The sequence below is a fragment of the Perca flavescens genome, chromosome 7 (genome assembly GCF_004354835.1).
Source record: "Perca flavescens isolate YP-PL-M2 chromosome 7, PFLA_1.0, whole genome shotgun sequence".
In the NCBI taxonomy this organism is placed as follows: Eukaryota; Metazoa; Chordata; class Actinopteri; order Perciformes; family Percidae; genus Perca; species Perca flavescens.
This window is the reverse complement of record NC_041337.1, coordinates 13072017-13089634: the sequence shown is the minus strand read 5'-3', so window position 1 is coordinate 13089634 and position 17618 is coordinate 13072017. Positions and strand designations below refer to the sequence as shown.

Here is a 17618-nt window from a genome sequence, read left to right as displayed (position 1 = left end):
ACAGAAAGAAATAGTAAATCTACTGCTTGCCTTTGTAACAGAGCTCTTTAGTTTTGCAACATAGTCCCACACTGTTTGAGGCAGGATTCGTCCTCCGATTTGTATAGTATCAGGTAGATCCTACGCACAAGAAATAAAATGTGTTCAATATCTTTGGTAATTCAACTGATGACAATGATAGATCTTTTATGATAAAAGTTAAATATTATGCTATACCGCTTTGAGATTTTCAGCAGATCCTGAAACCAGATATCCCTTGGTGACAAACTTGGCTACAGAAAGCATGTTTAGGAAGCCTTTCCACACTATATCTTGCTTAGCCAAGAACTGAGAAGTCTCGCCATCAGCTGGGGATTCAGAGATCACGGTCCTGAGACACAAAACACAACAGCACAATGACAAACATATCCACACATTATGCTGATTTTGCTCAAATGTATACCACCTAAAACAGAATCACATAGTTATTATATTCTACAGTTCTTTAAATACCTCGAGGATGTGCCATAAAGTCTGGGATCCACAGAGGAAGATGGCTTCATTAAGATAGATTTAGGTAAAGGTTTCGTTGGTGGTCGTGAGGAGACAGACGCTGAGTGCGATGCAGAGATACTCTCTTTAAGAGGAGCATAAGGGACTGATGGGTTATGGGTTGTGTTACTGGGGCCAGAGGTGACACTAGACAAAGCAGAGAACCTGCTTGCTGCAGTGCGGGGGTCACGCCTTGTGATGGTGACTGTGGATACAGCAGGGATCACAACTGGTGTGTATGCTCTCTTTTGTGTAGTAGTTTTAGGAGTGTCTGGTGTTGGGGATGCAGGGGACTCCATGACAGGGGAAGCTGGAGACTCTAAAGTAGGGGAGGCTGGAGAGTCCATTATAGGGGAAGCAGGGGATTCTATTATAGTCAATTCTGGAGCATCAATGATAAGGCGGGATGAAGGATCCATTAGGGATGATGTTGGAGAATCCATGTCAGGTGAATCAGGTGGCGCCTGCAGAGGGGAGTCATCTCCTGCAGACTTTCTCCAAGAGGGTTCATGTTTATCTCTTATTTCAGAAACCTTGGTTTTTTTCTTTGCGGGTTCGTCCTCTTCCCCAGCTAGTATTTGGCCTTTGGAAAGAAATAAGAATATTTAAAAAAAGTAACAATGGGTAGTCATTGGACAGTAATCTACTAGGTATTGCACAGCTATTGTAAAACATATTTTTAATTCACCTGTGCATATCTTGCATTTCAGGTCAAAGAGGTGAGCCTTGTGCTCAGATGTTGTGTCCTTCAGCATACATGCAAGAATATCTGGTACAGCCCTGCCCTGGCTTATTCTGGTCTTGAGAGCAGGAGCAGGAAAGCTTTTTTGTTCCTGGGAAGCAACCTATACAGACACAAACAATCAGACCCACAAAAATATCATAACATCAATTGCTTTTCATGAGAAATGTTTATATGGAGAAGGAGAGACAATATAATGACCAAATATATAAATTTCCACCAATTGAATGCAAATGAGGCAAGTACACACCATGTTTCTATCAGGTCTTGCGGGATTCAAACTGGGCAAATCAACCTTCACTGCTTCAGGCTTCTGCAACAAACTTATCGCTTTAGCAGCCGCATCCTTAACCTAGATACGAACAAATGATGGAAGAAAATAATCACCTCTGAAGCAAACACTGCTTGATCATTCAAGTTCAAGCATAACACCTGATTTTGCCTTGTTTGTTGTGTTTAATATGTATTACACTTTACCTCTGTTTCTTTTGCACTTGGCTCTGATGCTTTGGTAGCCTGCATATCCTTCTGGCTCATCCTGGCCAGTCTGAAGGGACTGATCTCTCCACGTACAACCCGACACAACAAGCCCTAGAGAGAACCCATACTGGACTGTCAGTTTACTAAAAACATAAATATAAGATGACCTAAAAAAAAAACTCACTTGAATTTCTGTAATATTTTTAGTATTAAAATGTATGTTCATAAAAGAGATCGCATAACAGAAATGGGTTTCATCAACTTTAAACAAACCTTGTTCCTTGGGTCTTTCAGGTTGAACATTATAGTTCTGTACTTGTTCATGTATTTGCTGTCTGTGTTGCGAAAAATGTCAAACATCTCCATCTCAATGCTTGCGACAACCTTTGCAACTTCACTCTCGGACATCTCCAAATCCTCACAATCACACACCCTTGACAAATGAAAAAGGCAGTTAGTCGTCAAATTTGTTGTGCATCACTGTTCTAACAGATTGAGATGTAGTTTTTACACTTTAATTGTTGCAAAAGTGCAAAAGCCAAATATGGTCCTGGAGTCTATCATGTCATGAAAATAATCTGTTTTGAGAAAGATAACTTGTGAGTTAACTATAATATTTGTTTGTCTGGTCGCTATAGGCGAAAGATTTATTTAATTATGTGATGTAGGTGTTTTTTATATTTTTTATTTTTATTAAATTGGAAATTGTAGTTGTTGTAAACAAGACAAGAATGTAATGTGATTTTATCTAGTGCACATGTACTTATATTTGTAATATTTGTATTTAATGTCATGCTCATGTTAGGATGCCTATCATTGTTTTTAAGCAAGCCTATTGTAACATCTGGCCAGGGACTGCAGATGAAAACTAGCCTTTTGACTAATTCTGGCATATTTACAGAATTTTTTATTAATATGCACTGTCCCTGACAAATAAAGATTCAATAAAACTAATATGTGGATCATACTACTTCCAAAATGTGCATAATTTATTAAAATGCTACTGAAATATAGATGACATGTATAGATATGTAACATGGTCAGTGAAAACACACTGTAATAAAAACCTGGTACTGAAATGAATGTTGGTGAATATATGGTGTATCTTCTCCTAGATGATGTAGGTTAAAGTATGTTATTGCACCCTTATCAAATCATGTCCAAACTATTGACATTCACTATTTTGGCTCCTACCACCATCACTTTAACTTTTCATAGGGCTCAAGTCAGATTTATCAAGAGACTTCCATACAAGTCTGTAAAACAGTTCTCACCTTTTAAACAGGATGGTGCTGAGGGAGCGCTGGATGCTCTGTCTGACCTGGTTATTGGGCTGAGAGGGTCTGGAAGAGGGAGCACTGGGTGCAGGTGGCACCAGCAGATTTCTGGTTTCATTCAGCAGCGTGGGGGCTGAAGAAGACTTCTGGCCTGATGCTGAGGCTGACACATGGCCGGACGGAGGCTGGGGTCCAGGCTGCTTCTTTGGTATTACATATGTGGTCTTAGTGACCATAAGAGCCCCTGTTTCATGGTGTCTGGGAGCTGAGGTGGATGGGGATGGTGCAGCTGGAGACAGACTAATTTCTGCTTGGTTGGGTGGTATGGAGGGATCTGATTCTGCAGATTGCTGCTTCGACACAACACTGTTGACTGGCTCCTTTGCCTTTTGTTGAGAGTAGCTCTGTGGTGGGGCTGGCTCAGTGGCAGGCTGGGAGGAGGGAGCCACATCTGTCGAGGTATCCTCAGGAGGTTGTTTTGAAGGAGTTACAGCCTCATTGTCAGCCTGTTTACAGTCCTTAATAACTGTTAGAAAAAAAAGAACAAGGGCATTTCATAAATATGAATTACTATTAACGGTTACATAAATCAACATGTGCATAGCACATGCAAATCAGTTTAAGGTTAAAAAAAATGATTAATCAAATACGTTATCCATAAATAATAACAAAAACCATTCATGCTCACAATTACACCTACAACACTTTTTGGAGTCAATTATTAACTTAACCTGCATGCCTTTGGACTGTGGGAGGAAGCCTGAGAAAACACAAACTTCACACAGAAGGGCCCAAGCCGGCCAGTGGGTTTGAACACAGAACTCTCGACAGTGCTAACCACAACCGCACTACATGACAACTAAATACAAATGTTTTCTGTTGCTGTTAAATATTTGTTTATATCAGAAATGTTGAGTAATGTTGCCCTGTATTTGGAATTATCATCAGTTGAGAAATACACAAAATGCTAATTTTCCATCTGCAAAAAAATATCTGAACAAACCTGTAGTTGATATGATTAGAAAATTACAGATAGGGCCTTTAAGACATGGTAATTACATGATTGTAAAATTATAAGATGAAACTAGAGGCAAAAACTGACTGATTTACCAGTTAACATAAATAACTGATGTACGAACTCATGCATATGTATTTTCCATTCTCACACTCCTCCATTACAATGACCAATGGAAACAGATAACTGTCCCTTTTCTTGCTTATTTTCACATTTCATTCTGATTCATTAAATGGTGCAACTGGCATCAAGCGGACATTAAAGGGGTGATAGAATGATTATATAGAGTATTTCACACTGTTCCTTATGGTCTCCTAATGGGGTATGTAACATTGGTTGGGCTGAAACTGGCCTGGTTGATATTTTATTGGCCCTTATGCATCCCTGTGTTTTGGCCCTATTTGTAACAAGAGCTTTTCTTCCAAATATGGTATGCTTGTGAATATTTAGATGAGCTGTGCGCTGATTGGTTGAGCAAATTGCCATAGGCAGACATTAGAGATGCGCGCTGATTGGTTGAGCGAATCCCCAATACACACACATTAGAGAAGCGACAGAATCTCATATTCCAGACACTGCAATGTTTCATTACCAAATTCACTTCTGAGACTTTTTTATGTGAGAAATCAACTATATAAAGCTCAAATATGGGCCGTTTTAATTGCAAATATGGTAATACTGTGTGTCGGACTTCAGCGGCGGTGCTGCTGCCTCGCCGTCCGGCCTTCACGGCCCAGGCCTGCTGTGAGCTCCGTTAGGCTGGCAGCCCTGACAGAGCTCCAGGGGCCTGTAACTCCCCTCTTCCTGCTAGCTAAATGGCCCGTTGTGTGAGAGTGAGAGCGCGGTCAGCGAGCTTGTTACACCAGCAATCTCTTACCACATGTTACACACAATGTCACGCCACTTAGCTATACAACATATACCTAAATGTCTTATAAAGCTAACAACGGTGTCCGATTTCAAGTTAATTAATATTTGTGAAGTTTAGCTAGGTGTTTCGTTAGCTGCGACTGTCCCTTCAATCCTATCTATGTGTAGCTACAAATCACGGATAGTTAGCTTCATTTTTGGTTGTAATTCGAGTATATTTACAGTTTGAATTTTGTCACACCCGTTATACAACATCTAAATGTCTTATAAAGCTAACAACGGTGTCCGATTTCAAGTTAATGAATATTTGTGAACTGTAAGGGTTTCGTTAGCTGTGACTGTCCCTACAATCCTATGTGTACAAGATTGCGGCTAGTTAGCTAGCTTCATTTTTGGTCGTACTTTGAGTATATTTACAGTTTGAATTTCATCACGCCACTTATACAACATCTAACTAAATGTTTTATAAAGCTAACAAAGGTGTCTGATTTCAAGTTAATGAATTTTTGTGAGCTGTAAGGGTTTCGTTAGCTGCGACTGTCCCTACAATCCTGTGTACAGATTGTGGCTAGTTAGCTTCATTTTTGGTCGTAATTCGAGTATATTTACAGTTTGAATTTCGTCACGCCACTTACACATCTAACTAAATGTCTTATAAAGCTAACAACGGTGTCCGATTTCAAGTTAATGAATATTTGTGAACTGTAAGGGTTTCGTTAGCTGCGACTGTCCCTACAATCCTAGGTGTACAAGATTGCGGCTAGTTAGCTTCATTTTTGGTCGTAATTCGAGTATATTTACAGTTTGAATTTCAACACGCCACTTATACAACATCTAACTAAATGTCTTATAAAGCTAACAATGGTGTCCGATTTCAAGTTAATGAATATTTGTGAGCTGTAAGGGTTTCGTTAGCTGCGACTGTCCCTTCAATCCTAGCTGTGTGTAGCTACAAATCACATATAGTTAGCTTCATTTTCGGCGTAAATCCGAGTATATTTACAGTTTGAATTTCGTCAAGCCAGTTATACAACATCTAACTAAATGTCTTATAAAGCTAACAACGGTGTCCGATTTCAAGTTAATGAATTTTTGTGAATTCCAGAGGAATTCTAAGAAGAGGCTAGCTATAGCTAGCCTCCTCTAGCTATAGTTCCATCCAGCTGCAGGCTCTATCAATAAGACTCGCGGACAAGAGGCGTGTATTTCACCGATCGTTTGTTTAAATAACTCAACACATTATAATTAGCTACACACATTATAAGATTAACTGGAACCTGTGGTAAGAGATTGCTGGCGTAACAAGCTCTCTGACCGCGCTCTCACTCACACACACCTGGCATTAGGAAGAGAGGAACTGCAGGCCCTGGAGCTCTGTCAGAGCACCAGCGTTTAGTAGTCCATTAGCCAAAAACCGGTGACTTTGCGCGGGTATGGAGTGCAGTGGGCTGCCAGTCGTAACGGAGCTCAATCGAGCTCAGAGCAGGCCGGGGTCTGTGAAGGAAGGCAGGCTGGGCGGCGAGGCAGCAACACAGGCAGCACCGGCGCTGAACTCCGACACACAGTTGGACAAAATTTGCAATTAGCCATCCATTTTCGTAAAACGGCCCATATTTGAGCTTTACATAGTTGATTTCTCGCATAAAAAAGTTTCAGAAGTGAATTTTGTAATGGAATAGCAGAGATCTGCGCGACCTAGATTCGGAAGACTACCTTATCTCAGGTCAGTTATGTAGCCTATGTAAATGTTGGGGCGTGACTGTTCTCTTAAGGTTCCGGATTTTGAGATGCTTACGTAAGCAACTAGCTTTATTGAGATTCGCCCATTTTCAGCGGCAGTTTCAAAATATGAGATTTTCATAGTAAAGGGGTGTCAATGGGACTTTGAGCTTCTATGTATGTCCTATTTACCCACTGAACTGTCGTTATTCAACTATGACAGGGTAAAATCGGTTTTGCATTCTATCACCCCTTTAATAGTCTACAACATACTTGCAATGTTACATCATTTTACATTACAATTAATACTGGTGTGCCTTCATATTCTTTACTGAATAATTCAATGACTACCTCTCTAAATATTTTCAGTTGAGTAAATGTGGCCAAGTGCCTTTATTCAGTTTACACATTAAACATATTTTCAGAATTTCCATTCATAAATATAGTGTCCTTGTAATCTGCTGGATTAAAGACACTCTAAACAACTCCACTGGCTTCCTATCTCCCACCGGATCACCAACAAAATCCTGGTCCTCACCTACAGTACAAAGCCCTCCACCATCTGGCCCCCTCATACCTCACTGACCTCCTCTCGCCCTACCAACCCTCACGGTCCCTCAGATCCACCTCAGCTGGTCTCCTCTCCATCCAAAAGTCCAAACTCCGCAGTTTTGGGGACAGAGCATTCTCCAGAGCAGCTCCCAGGCTCTGGAACTCCCTCCCCCAAGAGATCCACACCTCTGAGTCCCTCACCATCTTCCAGACCCATCTCTTCACCTCTGCCTATCCCTAGCCCCACGACCCCCTCCCTTTTCATCTGTGTCTGAATCTTGTTGTGTTTTGTTTATTTTGTTTTGTTCTGTTTTTGTGATATACCTCCCATGTAAAGCCCGTACTTTGAGTCCATGAAAAGCGCTATATAAATTCAATTTATTATTATTATTATTAAATGTTACCAAACAAGTGTTGTACTTTGAGGACACAATGCTTCATATTAGGGAAGTGTTTAGATCATTTAAATTCTTAAATATCCATGACACAATATTTGTTACATGCTATACTATACTGGATTACCTGCATTGAAGACTTAACACACAGGATCTACACAAGACAAATATTTCTGTCAATCTGCTTTGCATCTTAATTTATAAAATTATTTGTGTAGTTATGTTTCTTTATTAAAGGAAAAACAACTGAGCTCAAGTTAATACATAGTGAAGCAAAGTTTCCTGCTCACTAAATCCGTAGATGCACATATTTGCTATTTGAGATATTGATGAAAACGTTTTGTTGGTGATATTTATACATAGATAGAAGTTTTTGTGACTGGAAGAAAATTACTACACTTGATATGACCCTTAAAGCATCTTTTACATTTTTTTTTATTGATAACACTTGTCATTAAATAGGCTTGATTGAAACTGCCTATTGTAAAGAATATAATGTGTTGTAGATGCTTTCTCAATCAATGAATGTTTACTTGGCTCAAATGCTTTAAAGTTTACAAAAATCTTCATAAGGAAGCTCGAGGTGACATTGAAAGTAAAAAGTTTCAGGTGTAGCATATAAAATCATTATACCCATATGCAAAAATCTCAGAGAGCAAGACATCCACAGTGAAGGCACAAATGTGTGTTTTGGAAAAGCACACCAGGGGGCTGTTTCACAAAAGCAGAATTTATAAATCCAGGATAACTGATAAAGCGAGGCTTGACCTAGTCTAATCTGTGCATACTGGCTTGGTGCGTTTCACAAAGGCCAAGCCAGGCTGAGGAGGAGCGACTAGGTCGAGCCAGGCTGAAGTAATTCAGATAGATGCGCGTCCACGGCTTTCCTCAAAAGACCGCGGGGAAGTGACTCGTTGAATGGTTTCAGTTAAGAGCAGTAGTTCATAAATGTATATTTTTAGACTATCATCTAGTCTGTCCGCTATTATCTGCCATGCTTTATTTTTTTTAAACTTTTTTTTTTATAGAGGACAAGTTTCCTTCTTTACATATTATATGCCTTGCTCCCTTGTATATATGGACATAGAAAATAAAGACACTGAAGAAAATGGACTCTAAAATTTAGAAACTATAAAGATAATTAAGTGATAAATTCCATGCGCACTGTAAACATGAATTGAACAGAGTATATTCATTAGTTATCCATGGTGATTTATGTGACTCCGCTTTCGTGAAACCGAGTCAAGGCTAAATTCATCCAGGATAACTGGGAAATCCCGGCTTAATCCCTTATCTTGGTTTTGTGAAACAGGCCCCTGGTCCTGGTCTCCTCCAGTGACCTTCAGTTTTGAGACCACCACTAAAGTTTATCTTCTTGCAGAGTTCTCTGGGAGGATGCGACAACATGTACCTGCTCGGTAATATCCTTCTACACTCTGTTATGTAAGACTTTTTTCTTCAGAGCCATTTTGGAGGATATGAATGATTAGCATTTAATATGGGATTACTGAGGCAGAGCCAATATGTTAAGTCCTGTAAATGCCTGTGCTTTAAACATTTTGATAAATATGGCAGTAGTTGATCATTTGCATTTGTATGAGGAAGATCAGACAAACATAAAAAAATAGATGTGATCTACTGTCTGGTTCAGGGAAGATGAAAATTGGTGTGAGGTGGCAAATCAAAGCCAAGAAGAAGATGCCTTGACTTCCTGTACTTGAAATACTGTCATTTACAAACTTTTTCATGTCAACAGATGATCGATAACTACTAGCTCTTGATAAATCACGTCTCCTGCTAATTTCTATATATCTATGTGTAAATAGCAGAGACAATACTGTTATTTCTAGTGTCATCCATCTAAACAAGAGAAATATCAAAAAAATTGTTTTCTGCTGTTGGATTTTCTTTTCAGTCCTGAGAAGGTCCAACCCAAACCTGGAACTTGTTTTGCATTTGCCTGAATCTGTTTAAAGTTTGTATCTCTAAATACAGGAAAGAAAGTGGTGATAAAAAGTTTGATTTACATATATTATGTACGTGTAAAATATTATGATACAGCACAGATTTTAAATTTTCCTTTACATATCTATGAATGTAAGCACTGTATATATTGGTTGTCCAACACAAAGGTCCCACTAAAGACAGAGACAAAGATCATGTAAAACCTAATGTACATCATAATGTAGCACTGCTAGCAGTTTCTGCAATATGAGCCATCACTGGACAATATTCTGCACTATGCATATTTATTTATTTATCACTCTTTGTTACCTCCAACTGTGCAATATTTCATTTTTATTCCTCTGTATATCTGTGTTTATATACTGTCTGTTAACAGAAGGGTATTTATTGTGTAAATGTTTGTTTTATTACTATTATTATTATTATTATAACTAATTCTATTTTTCTATTTCTTATACGTTATGTATATATTTTCTCCTATGTCTACTCAATGTGTATTTGTGTTATTCTGATGTGTGTACATATTTTTCTTTTGAGCTGCTGTAGCACAGGAATTTCCCCAGTGTGGGATGAATAAAGTCTATCTTATCTTATCTTAATGTGTTCATAATGCAAAATGTAGCATTATGCCTTATATAGATTTGTTTCTAGTCCTGCTTAATCAACCAACACGTGACACAGAACATCCAGTTAAAGGGTAATTTCGGGTTTTTCCAACCTGGAACATATTTTCCCATGCATTGGTGTCTCAGTGACTAATGTCAACAAAAATCTTTGAAACTGGTCCAGTATTGAGCGAGAACGCTGTAACCTGCAGCCGCGAACATGGCTGCAATGTAATCATATAGGGCAAATGTGAATAATCAATTTCATCCACTGAAAGTGCCATTTTTGCCAATCAGCCAGTTATATGTGTCTGACAACCTTATGGAAATGATCCCTACAGACATATAACTTTTTGTTAAAGAGTAAAATCCTTTTTTGTTTAACCAGAAACAGCTCAGAAATTGCAAAACCCACCAGACTCTATTTAAATAAACAATGCTTTTAGCGTGTATTGAGCCAGCATATTTCCACATTTTAAAATAAGGTAAAACAAGGGTTTGGACCAATTTCAAAGATTGTTGTTCCCATCAGTCAGTCAGAAACAAAAACATAGGAAAATAGGTTGGAAAAAAAAATGCCACTGTATTTAACCATATAGATACTAGGGGTGGGAATTGCCAGAGGCCCCACGATAAGATATTATCACGATACTTATGTCAGGATACGATACCATTGCGATTTTAAACATATTGCAATATTATGCGATACATTGCAATTTATTGCCTTTGTCCAACTTCAAATTATTTTCCCAGAGGAAAACTTTGTCAACATCTGTTTTATCTAAAAAGATACATTTATCCATTTGTTCATCTCGCTTCAGTTTTATTGCAGCAAAATGGGATATTTAAGCAGACAAAGTGATCAACACATATAATAAAAGATCGATACTTGGCATCCATGTATCAATACAGTTTAGCCACAGAAAATATCGCAATACTATGCTGTGTCAAATCTTTCCCCCCACCCCTAACAACACATATTTTGATATATTTGAGGTTTCTAAATTTGCGATGCATAGTTGCTTGTGTGAGTAAATAGTGCCACTGGAAATATTATTTTATATATATTATTATATTAATTAGGCCTGGTTTTACTGGACAAAATGAGATGACACTAAGGGTGTCACAATCTCGAACCTCACCTAGCTATCCTGTCATAATTAAAGTGCTGCGAGTCAACCTCCTCTAACTTAGCTACAGCCAGTCAAAAGATAGCATGGCAACTGCAGATGCAAGAGACCCATCGACAGAACTTGAACCCCCTCCTCTTTAACCCAAGTTGCCGGTGTGGAAGTATTTTGGATTTCCAGTGAGTTACGTTGACAACGTTTGCGTTGTAGATAAAAAAGCCACAGTTTGCAAGCTCTGCTATGTGAGTGTAGACACTTAATTGTTCAGAGAAGACTATGGACATGGCTGTTTTATAGTTTTTTTTTTGTTTTGTTGTGAACTTGAATGTCATCTTCTGTGAAGAAGACAAGAGTTACAAAAGAGAAACTAGATAGCAGGTTATTTTGCTTAAGTTTCCAATTGACTGAAGTTATTGTTACATTATGTAGTTAATAAATGTTTGAATTTGACAATGTAGTGTGGTACATTGCGAACAAAGGTCAGATATTATATTGCATAAAAGTCTAGTCTAAAAATGGCATAGCAACCTGTGCTTTAAAAAAAATGAATGTAAAAATCGAGAATCGAATCAAACCGTGACCTTAGAATCAAAAATTTTATCGAATCAAGGATTTGGAGAATCGTGACACCCTTCGATGACACAATAAGTAAGACTCAGATACTTCGAATTACTAGCCAATCGTAAGCAGTGCAGCCGTACGACCACAGTAAGCCTGTTTAAGAAAAAGCAAGCATGGTGAAAATGAACATGGCAGGGTGAGATGTCCTGGGTTAAGATTAGGCCTACATATTAGATGAGTCATACTTTATTAATCCTAAGAAATTCATTCTCTGCATTTGATCCATCAGAACTATTTAGGAGACGTGAGCACTGAGAGTGCAGCACCTGGAGAGCAAGATAATGTGTAGTGTTAATAATAACTAACATGCATGTCCAGGAGGCAATCAAAGCACCCACAAAAAAAGGTGTGCGCTTATGATATGGCATAATATAAGGTTGAGCCTAAAGGAGATGCAGTGGGCAAAGTGGCAAGTGACATCAGTAGTGTGGGGTTTCCACTACAAACCATCTTTTAATGTAGGTGCTCAGATTAGAAGGAATATTTGCAGAATATCTGCTTTCTTTGCATTTGATAGCATGCCCAACAGGCTAACACACTGAAGCACACTGTGTCAATGCAAGCTGTAACCATTAAATGAGGACTAATTCTGTACATACATTGTAGTAAAAAAGAAGAAAAGAAACAAGGACACATCCTTTCATAGATTCAAAAACAGAAAGAAAGTGAATGACCCTGGTTTAGTGCATCATCTGCAGATACCTCTGGACACTGAAAGGCAGGCAGACCAACTATGAATTAATGAACTAATGAAAGAAGGCAGCAACAAAATACAAATGAGTCACTGTCTGTATCTATGAGGAAAAGAATGAAGAATCTTTATTTGTGCATGTTTATGCTATTTGTGTGTGTGTGTGTGTGTGTGTGTGTGTGTGTGTGTGTGTGTGTGTGTGTGTCAAAGTGACGGTGAAACATGAGCATTTGTCTCAGCGTGTAGAAGTGATTTCTCTTTAAAAACCTGCCATTGGTCAATAAAGGAAAATCTCAGCTCAGCTTTTTAAATTGTATTTAAATCCTATACCAATGAAACTACGGTACATAACTGTACAATCAAGAAAATCTCTTTTAAATTAATACTTAGTTCAACACAAGTCAAACAAAATAATTTACATTCATGCAGTCCTCAAATGATGACATGCAATTTCTTTATTTAGGGTATTTGGGATGAAGCTTTAGTGAAAGGTCAATAAGAAAGATCTTTTCTTTCACATTTTGCCTGGTTTAAGACCTCTGAATCACTGCTCACATCTCAGATTTGTTCAGTGAAACGGAATGACAATTCAGTCTGATTGTTAGTAAAGTACATACTAACAAATGAACAACAAATCAAAATACTGATCTGTACTATCAACTTTTACATGCATCCCTTTGCACAAAGTCAAATGTTACACTTCCCCGCAAGTGGTTGCAGTCATGGGTCTATACCACTCACACTTCATAATCCTGAATGAACCATCAGTAAATAATAACCAGTGTTGTCATAACCTAGGCTGTCAGGCAAACCTGATTGGACCTAAACAAATACCTTTTATTCTTTTTTATCCACAGCTCATTAAGTATCCTGTTTTATATTTAAAGGCTCTGTCCCAAATGCTTGGGATATGTTGCAGTAATGAAAACACAGCTTGAAAGACAATATGAGCACAGCCCTATGGATATAATAAGGCAATGGACAGTCATACCACACTGCTAGTTCATTTATCAAACCTTGGGAAAAAAGACAAAATGTCCTTAAATAAGCAAGATGATACTGACTCAATTTCTCATACTAGTAGTATGCAACACTATTGTGTATAATAGTATTATTATTGGTAACTGTCTGTTATTAATTTCCCCATTCTTAAATTCTGTCTTTGGTTTTAAGAACATTTGCAGATATTGTGAACAGAATATGGTTAGTTAACGAGTAGAACTTCTCTAGTTACTTAGCAGAAATCTCACGTGAAATGTTAGTATATTTTATATTTCACTTCATTTACCATGAGCACATTTATTAAGGACGAATGCACAGTTGTTTGAACAGATGATATAGAGCACCACGAGGTCAAAGTAGTTGCTTGCATGTATAAACATTTTTCCTGAAATGGTAAAATGTGAACAGTTTAATGTGTGGAGAATGAAAAACGTGCTAAAGCTGAAGATTAAAATTCCAAATGGCCTTAACCGTAAAAGTTTAGCGCATAAAGCAGTAGGCACGTTCTCAGTCATTTCTATTACTTTCCTTACTTTGGTAAAATGTTAGGTGTCACCGATTTGCAAGATGAAGTTTATTAAATGTGCTAACAAAATTTTTTTATGTATGAGATCTTCTGCCTCCAAAAAAGAACCCATCTGGACAGAAAGTGCACCAATGCCTGTTACATTTAAAAAAGACTTTGAGTCTAGATTCATGCTAGCAGGTCTGTGAGGCTGTACTCACAATGACAATATTAATATGCTCAAGCAGGTGTTCACAGCTCAGGCTGAATGGGAATCTCACTTTTGCAGGTATTTTGTAGTGAACGAAAGTATTGCACACATTTTAAGTTTGACGTGATGATGGCGCTAGATGAAAAGTTAAGGAACCACCAAAGTTATTCCAATTCATCTTGAGGGCGACATTAATGTGTGTGTGTCTGTCTGTCTGTGTGTCAAATTTCACAACAATCTAACCAATAGTTCACATTTCACAAAAAAACAAAAATGTGAACCCCATGGCTGCACCAGAGGAAAAGTCAGGGGATTGCCAAAGTCAGTTGGATTCATCTGAGAAACATTAATGTCTGTGCAAATATCTTTGGTAATTCATGCAATAGTTGTTGAAATATTTCAGTCAGTGTCGGGTCGCGGGGGGAGCAGCTCCAGCAGGGGACCCCAAACTTCCCTTTCGACGAAGCGGACGAAGAGATGGATGGATGGATATTTCAGTCAGGACCAAAGTGGTCAGACTGAAATTGCCATCCGTAGAGCCACTCCAATAGCATGGCTAATAAATAATAAATCGTTCAATATTCATGAAAAGCAACATCCTCATTCAAAAATTAGAACCAAACCTCGTATTCATCATTTACTGTATACATCATGTGCCACAGACAGACAATAGTCCTGTGCTGCACAGTGACGACAGGTGATATGTCAGATGTATTAGTTTTTTTGTTCTTATTTTGTGCGTTTTATTGCCATCATTTCGTTGTTTGATGTCTGTCTTTAACCGTAATGACTTTTTTCCAGTTGTATTTGTCTGACGTATAGATACAAAAGGAATTTCGGAAAGGATAAATTAAAAACTAATAAAAGTCGGCAGGTTACTATGTCAAACACAGGACTACATGTGATTTAAATGTTTTCAAAATGAAAATCTGAAGACACATCACCCTCCATGTTATGTAACTGTCCTGAACTGAAACCGGGGTTTTCAATGAGTTTAACTGAACTACTATAGTTCAATATTTGGGGAATATATTCGTTCCAAAAGTTAAATGAGAAGATTGATAAAACTGTCATGTCTCTACGGCAAATATAAAGCTAGAACCAGAAGGTTATCTTATCTTAGCATAAATACTGGAAACAGTGAAAACTGCATCTCTAAAGCTCACTGATTAACAAGTAACTCAACTTGTTTATTTATTCTGTAGAGCAGGGGTCGGTAACCTTAGGCACGTGTGCCACCATGGGCAAGCGGGACCTTAACCAATGGCACGCTGGCAATATGTGTGCAAGAGAGTTATTGATGTGTTGAAATCATGGTTGAAATGCTGAAGCACTCTCTCATCCGCATGCCAAATTACAACGTTCACAGTTGCGCGACCTGTTATTTACGGTAGTTTGATTGACTCATATCTCTGACTGGGAACAATACAAAGAGGATTACCAACGGCCGCTGGGTCAGATGAACTCACGCTAGTCTTGTTACTGTAAGTAGGCTACATTAAAACCTTTGTGAGTTAAAAGACAATACTTATCTATGCACTCACCTACGTAGACCGGCATAAACATGTAGAAAGCGATATTTCAATCTGCTCTGTCTGCTCAGTACACTCTTGTCCACCGTGCTTTTTTATGCAAACACAGCTATACTCTGCAAATAGCACATTTTTACCAAACAAGCTAAAACAAAAGCTGTCGGTTTGTATTCTGTTTATCTTAGTTTGCAGGGAATCTTGAAATTTGGACAAATTTTTATAAACTTAAGCTGGCTGAAGAAACCATCCTCTCCACTGGAGCGGTAAATATGGACGCATTATAATACCAAAATAAACACATGTGGCTACTTAATATGCACCTGAATGACGCAATCCTTATGTTCGTGTTCTTCATTCTTGATAATGATGCTGGTTGTGTTATTATTTTGCCACAGCATCATTTCATTGAAAATGAGGCATACAGGACCTGCTTATCAGTCCATTCATCATTAAAGCTGGGCTTTTCGCTTCAGGCTCTTTGACAGTGATATTTTTGTCAGCCCATTTTCCACCAATCAGGACGCTGCATACTAAAACCATGTTTCCATAATCATAATAATAATATACAATAATAATAATTACAAGGTCCCGATTATGAGAAATAAATGTTATCAAATGTTGCTATGGAATAAAATGACAGATTCCCTGGATATTACATTTTGATGTGATGTCATAATTAAACTTAATGTTGACATGGCACACTAATAAACAAGAAATTTTGAAAATGGCACTTCATATCAAAAAGGTTGCCGACACCTGCTGTAGAGTATGTTGTCCGTTTACATTGGATAATGTGCCACTATTCCTTCTCCTGAAGCACTGAGCAACTGGCTGATGACTATAGGCCTTGTACATAACAGACAGACTTGAGGATGGTAAGCGTCTTCTTATCAAACTCCCACCGAGAAGACAAATGAGCAAATTTCCAAAAATGTTATCCTTACCTTTAACAGGTTTTTTTTTTAACATTACATTACTTTTTTTACATAAGACTAAATCTCACTGTAAAAAGACTTTTAAATATGTGTGGCCAAATATGTGGAAATTCCCCTTTTATAATATGATTTGTGTTGATTCCTCCATCTTTCACTAGACGGCTCACTGAAGGAGAGACATCGAGACAAGACAATGTGGTCAGTCTTGTATTAAGTCTTAAAGTACCCCCTCTGTATCAGGATAGGGGGGGTCGGGGCAGACTAAAGACTAATACCAACATTTTCACCCTGGATTCGGACACTTTTCATCATCTTTAAATTATCTGACTCATAACTGCACTAATTTAATGTAACACTTAATTTTGCACTACTACACATTCTCATTAATTTAAGATATTTTCCAATAGGATTAATAAAGTATCCATCCATCCATCTCATTGTTGTAGGCCCAAGTTGGAGAATTTGTGTACGTCAAGATGAGAGAGTACATTGGTTGGTACAATACATTCTATTCAAGCCACATATATATCACTGGATTATACTACTATACTACTCTAGGAGCACCCAAACTTCAGAAACTTCAAATAAGGTGCACCATTGTGGTCGTGTTTATTTTATCATTTAACTGTGGGTTGAATTCTCTGCAATTCAACAACGGTAAAACTTTGTATATGAGAATGCCGGAGGAAACTTGAATAATACTTGGTAAAACATATCTGGGGTTACACACTCTGCACTATTTTAAATCTCTGTAATAAAGTTGGAAAGGGGACACACGTTTTTTTTTACGTTTTTGACGCCTTTTTTTCAGTTTTTGCTTTTTCCAATGTTTTAAATTGT

General features: G+C 38.0%; 1 protein-coding gene across 1 annotated transcript in view; it reads right to left on the bottom strand.

Annotated features, from left to right (window-relative positions):
* LOC114558065 (uncharacterized) overlaps positions 1-17618 on the bottom strand; it is a 40781-nt gene that overhangs the window by 10022 nt on the left and 13141 nt on the right. Inside the window, exons 8-15 of the mRNA XM_028581784.1 lie at positions 3028-3556; positions 2027-2186; positions 1751-1864; positions 1524-1625; positions 1220-1376; positions 493-1114; positions 217-370; positions 31-120 (exon numbers count right to left, since the gene is read on the bottom strand). Of these exons, the coding sequence (XP_028437585.1) occupies positions 31-120; positions 217-370; positions 493-1114; positions 1220-1376; positions 1524-1625; positions 1751-1864; positions 2027-2186; positions 3028-3556 (1928 nt within the window). The remainder of the gene's footprint in view (positions 1-30; positions 121-216; positions 371-492; positions 1115-1219; positions 1377-1523; positions 1626-1750; positions 1865-2026; positions 2187-3027; positions 3557-17618) is intronic.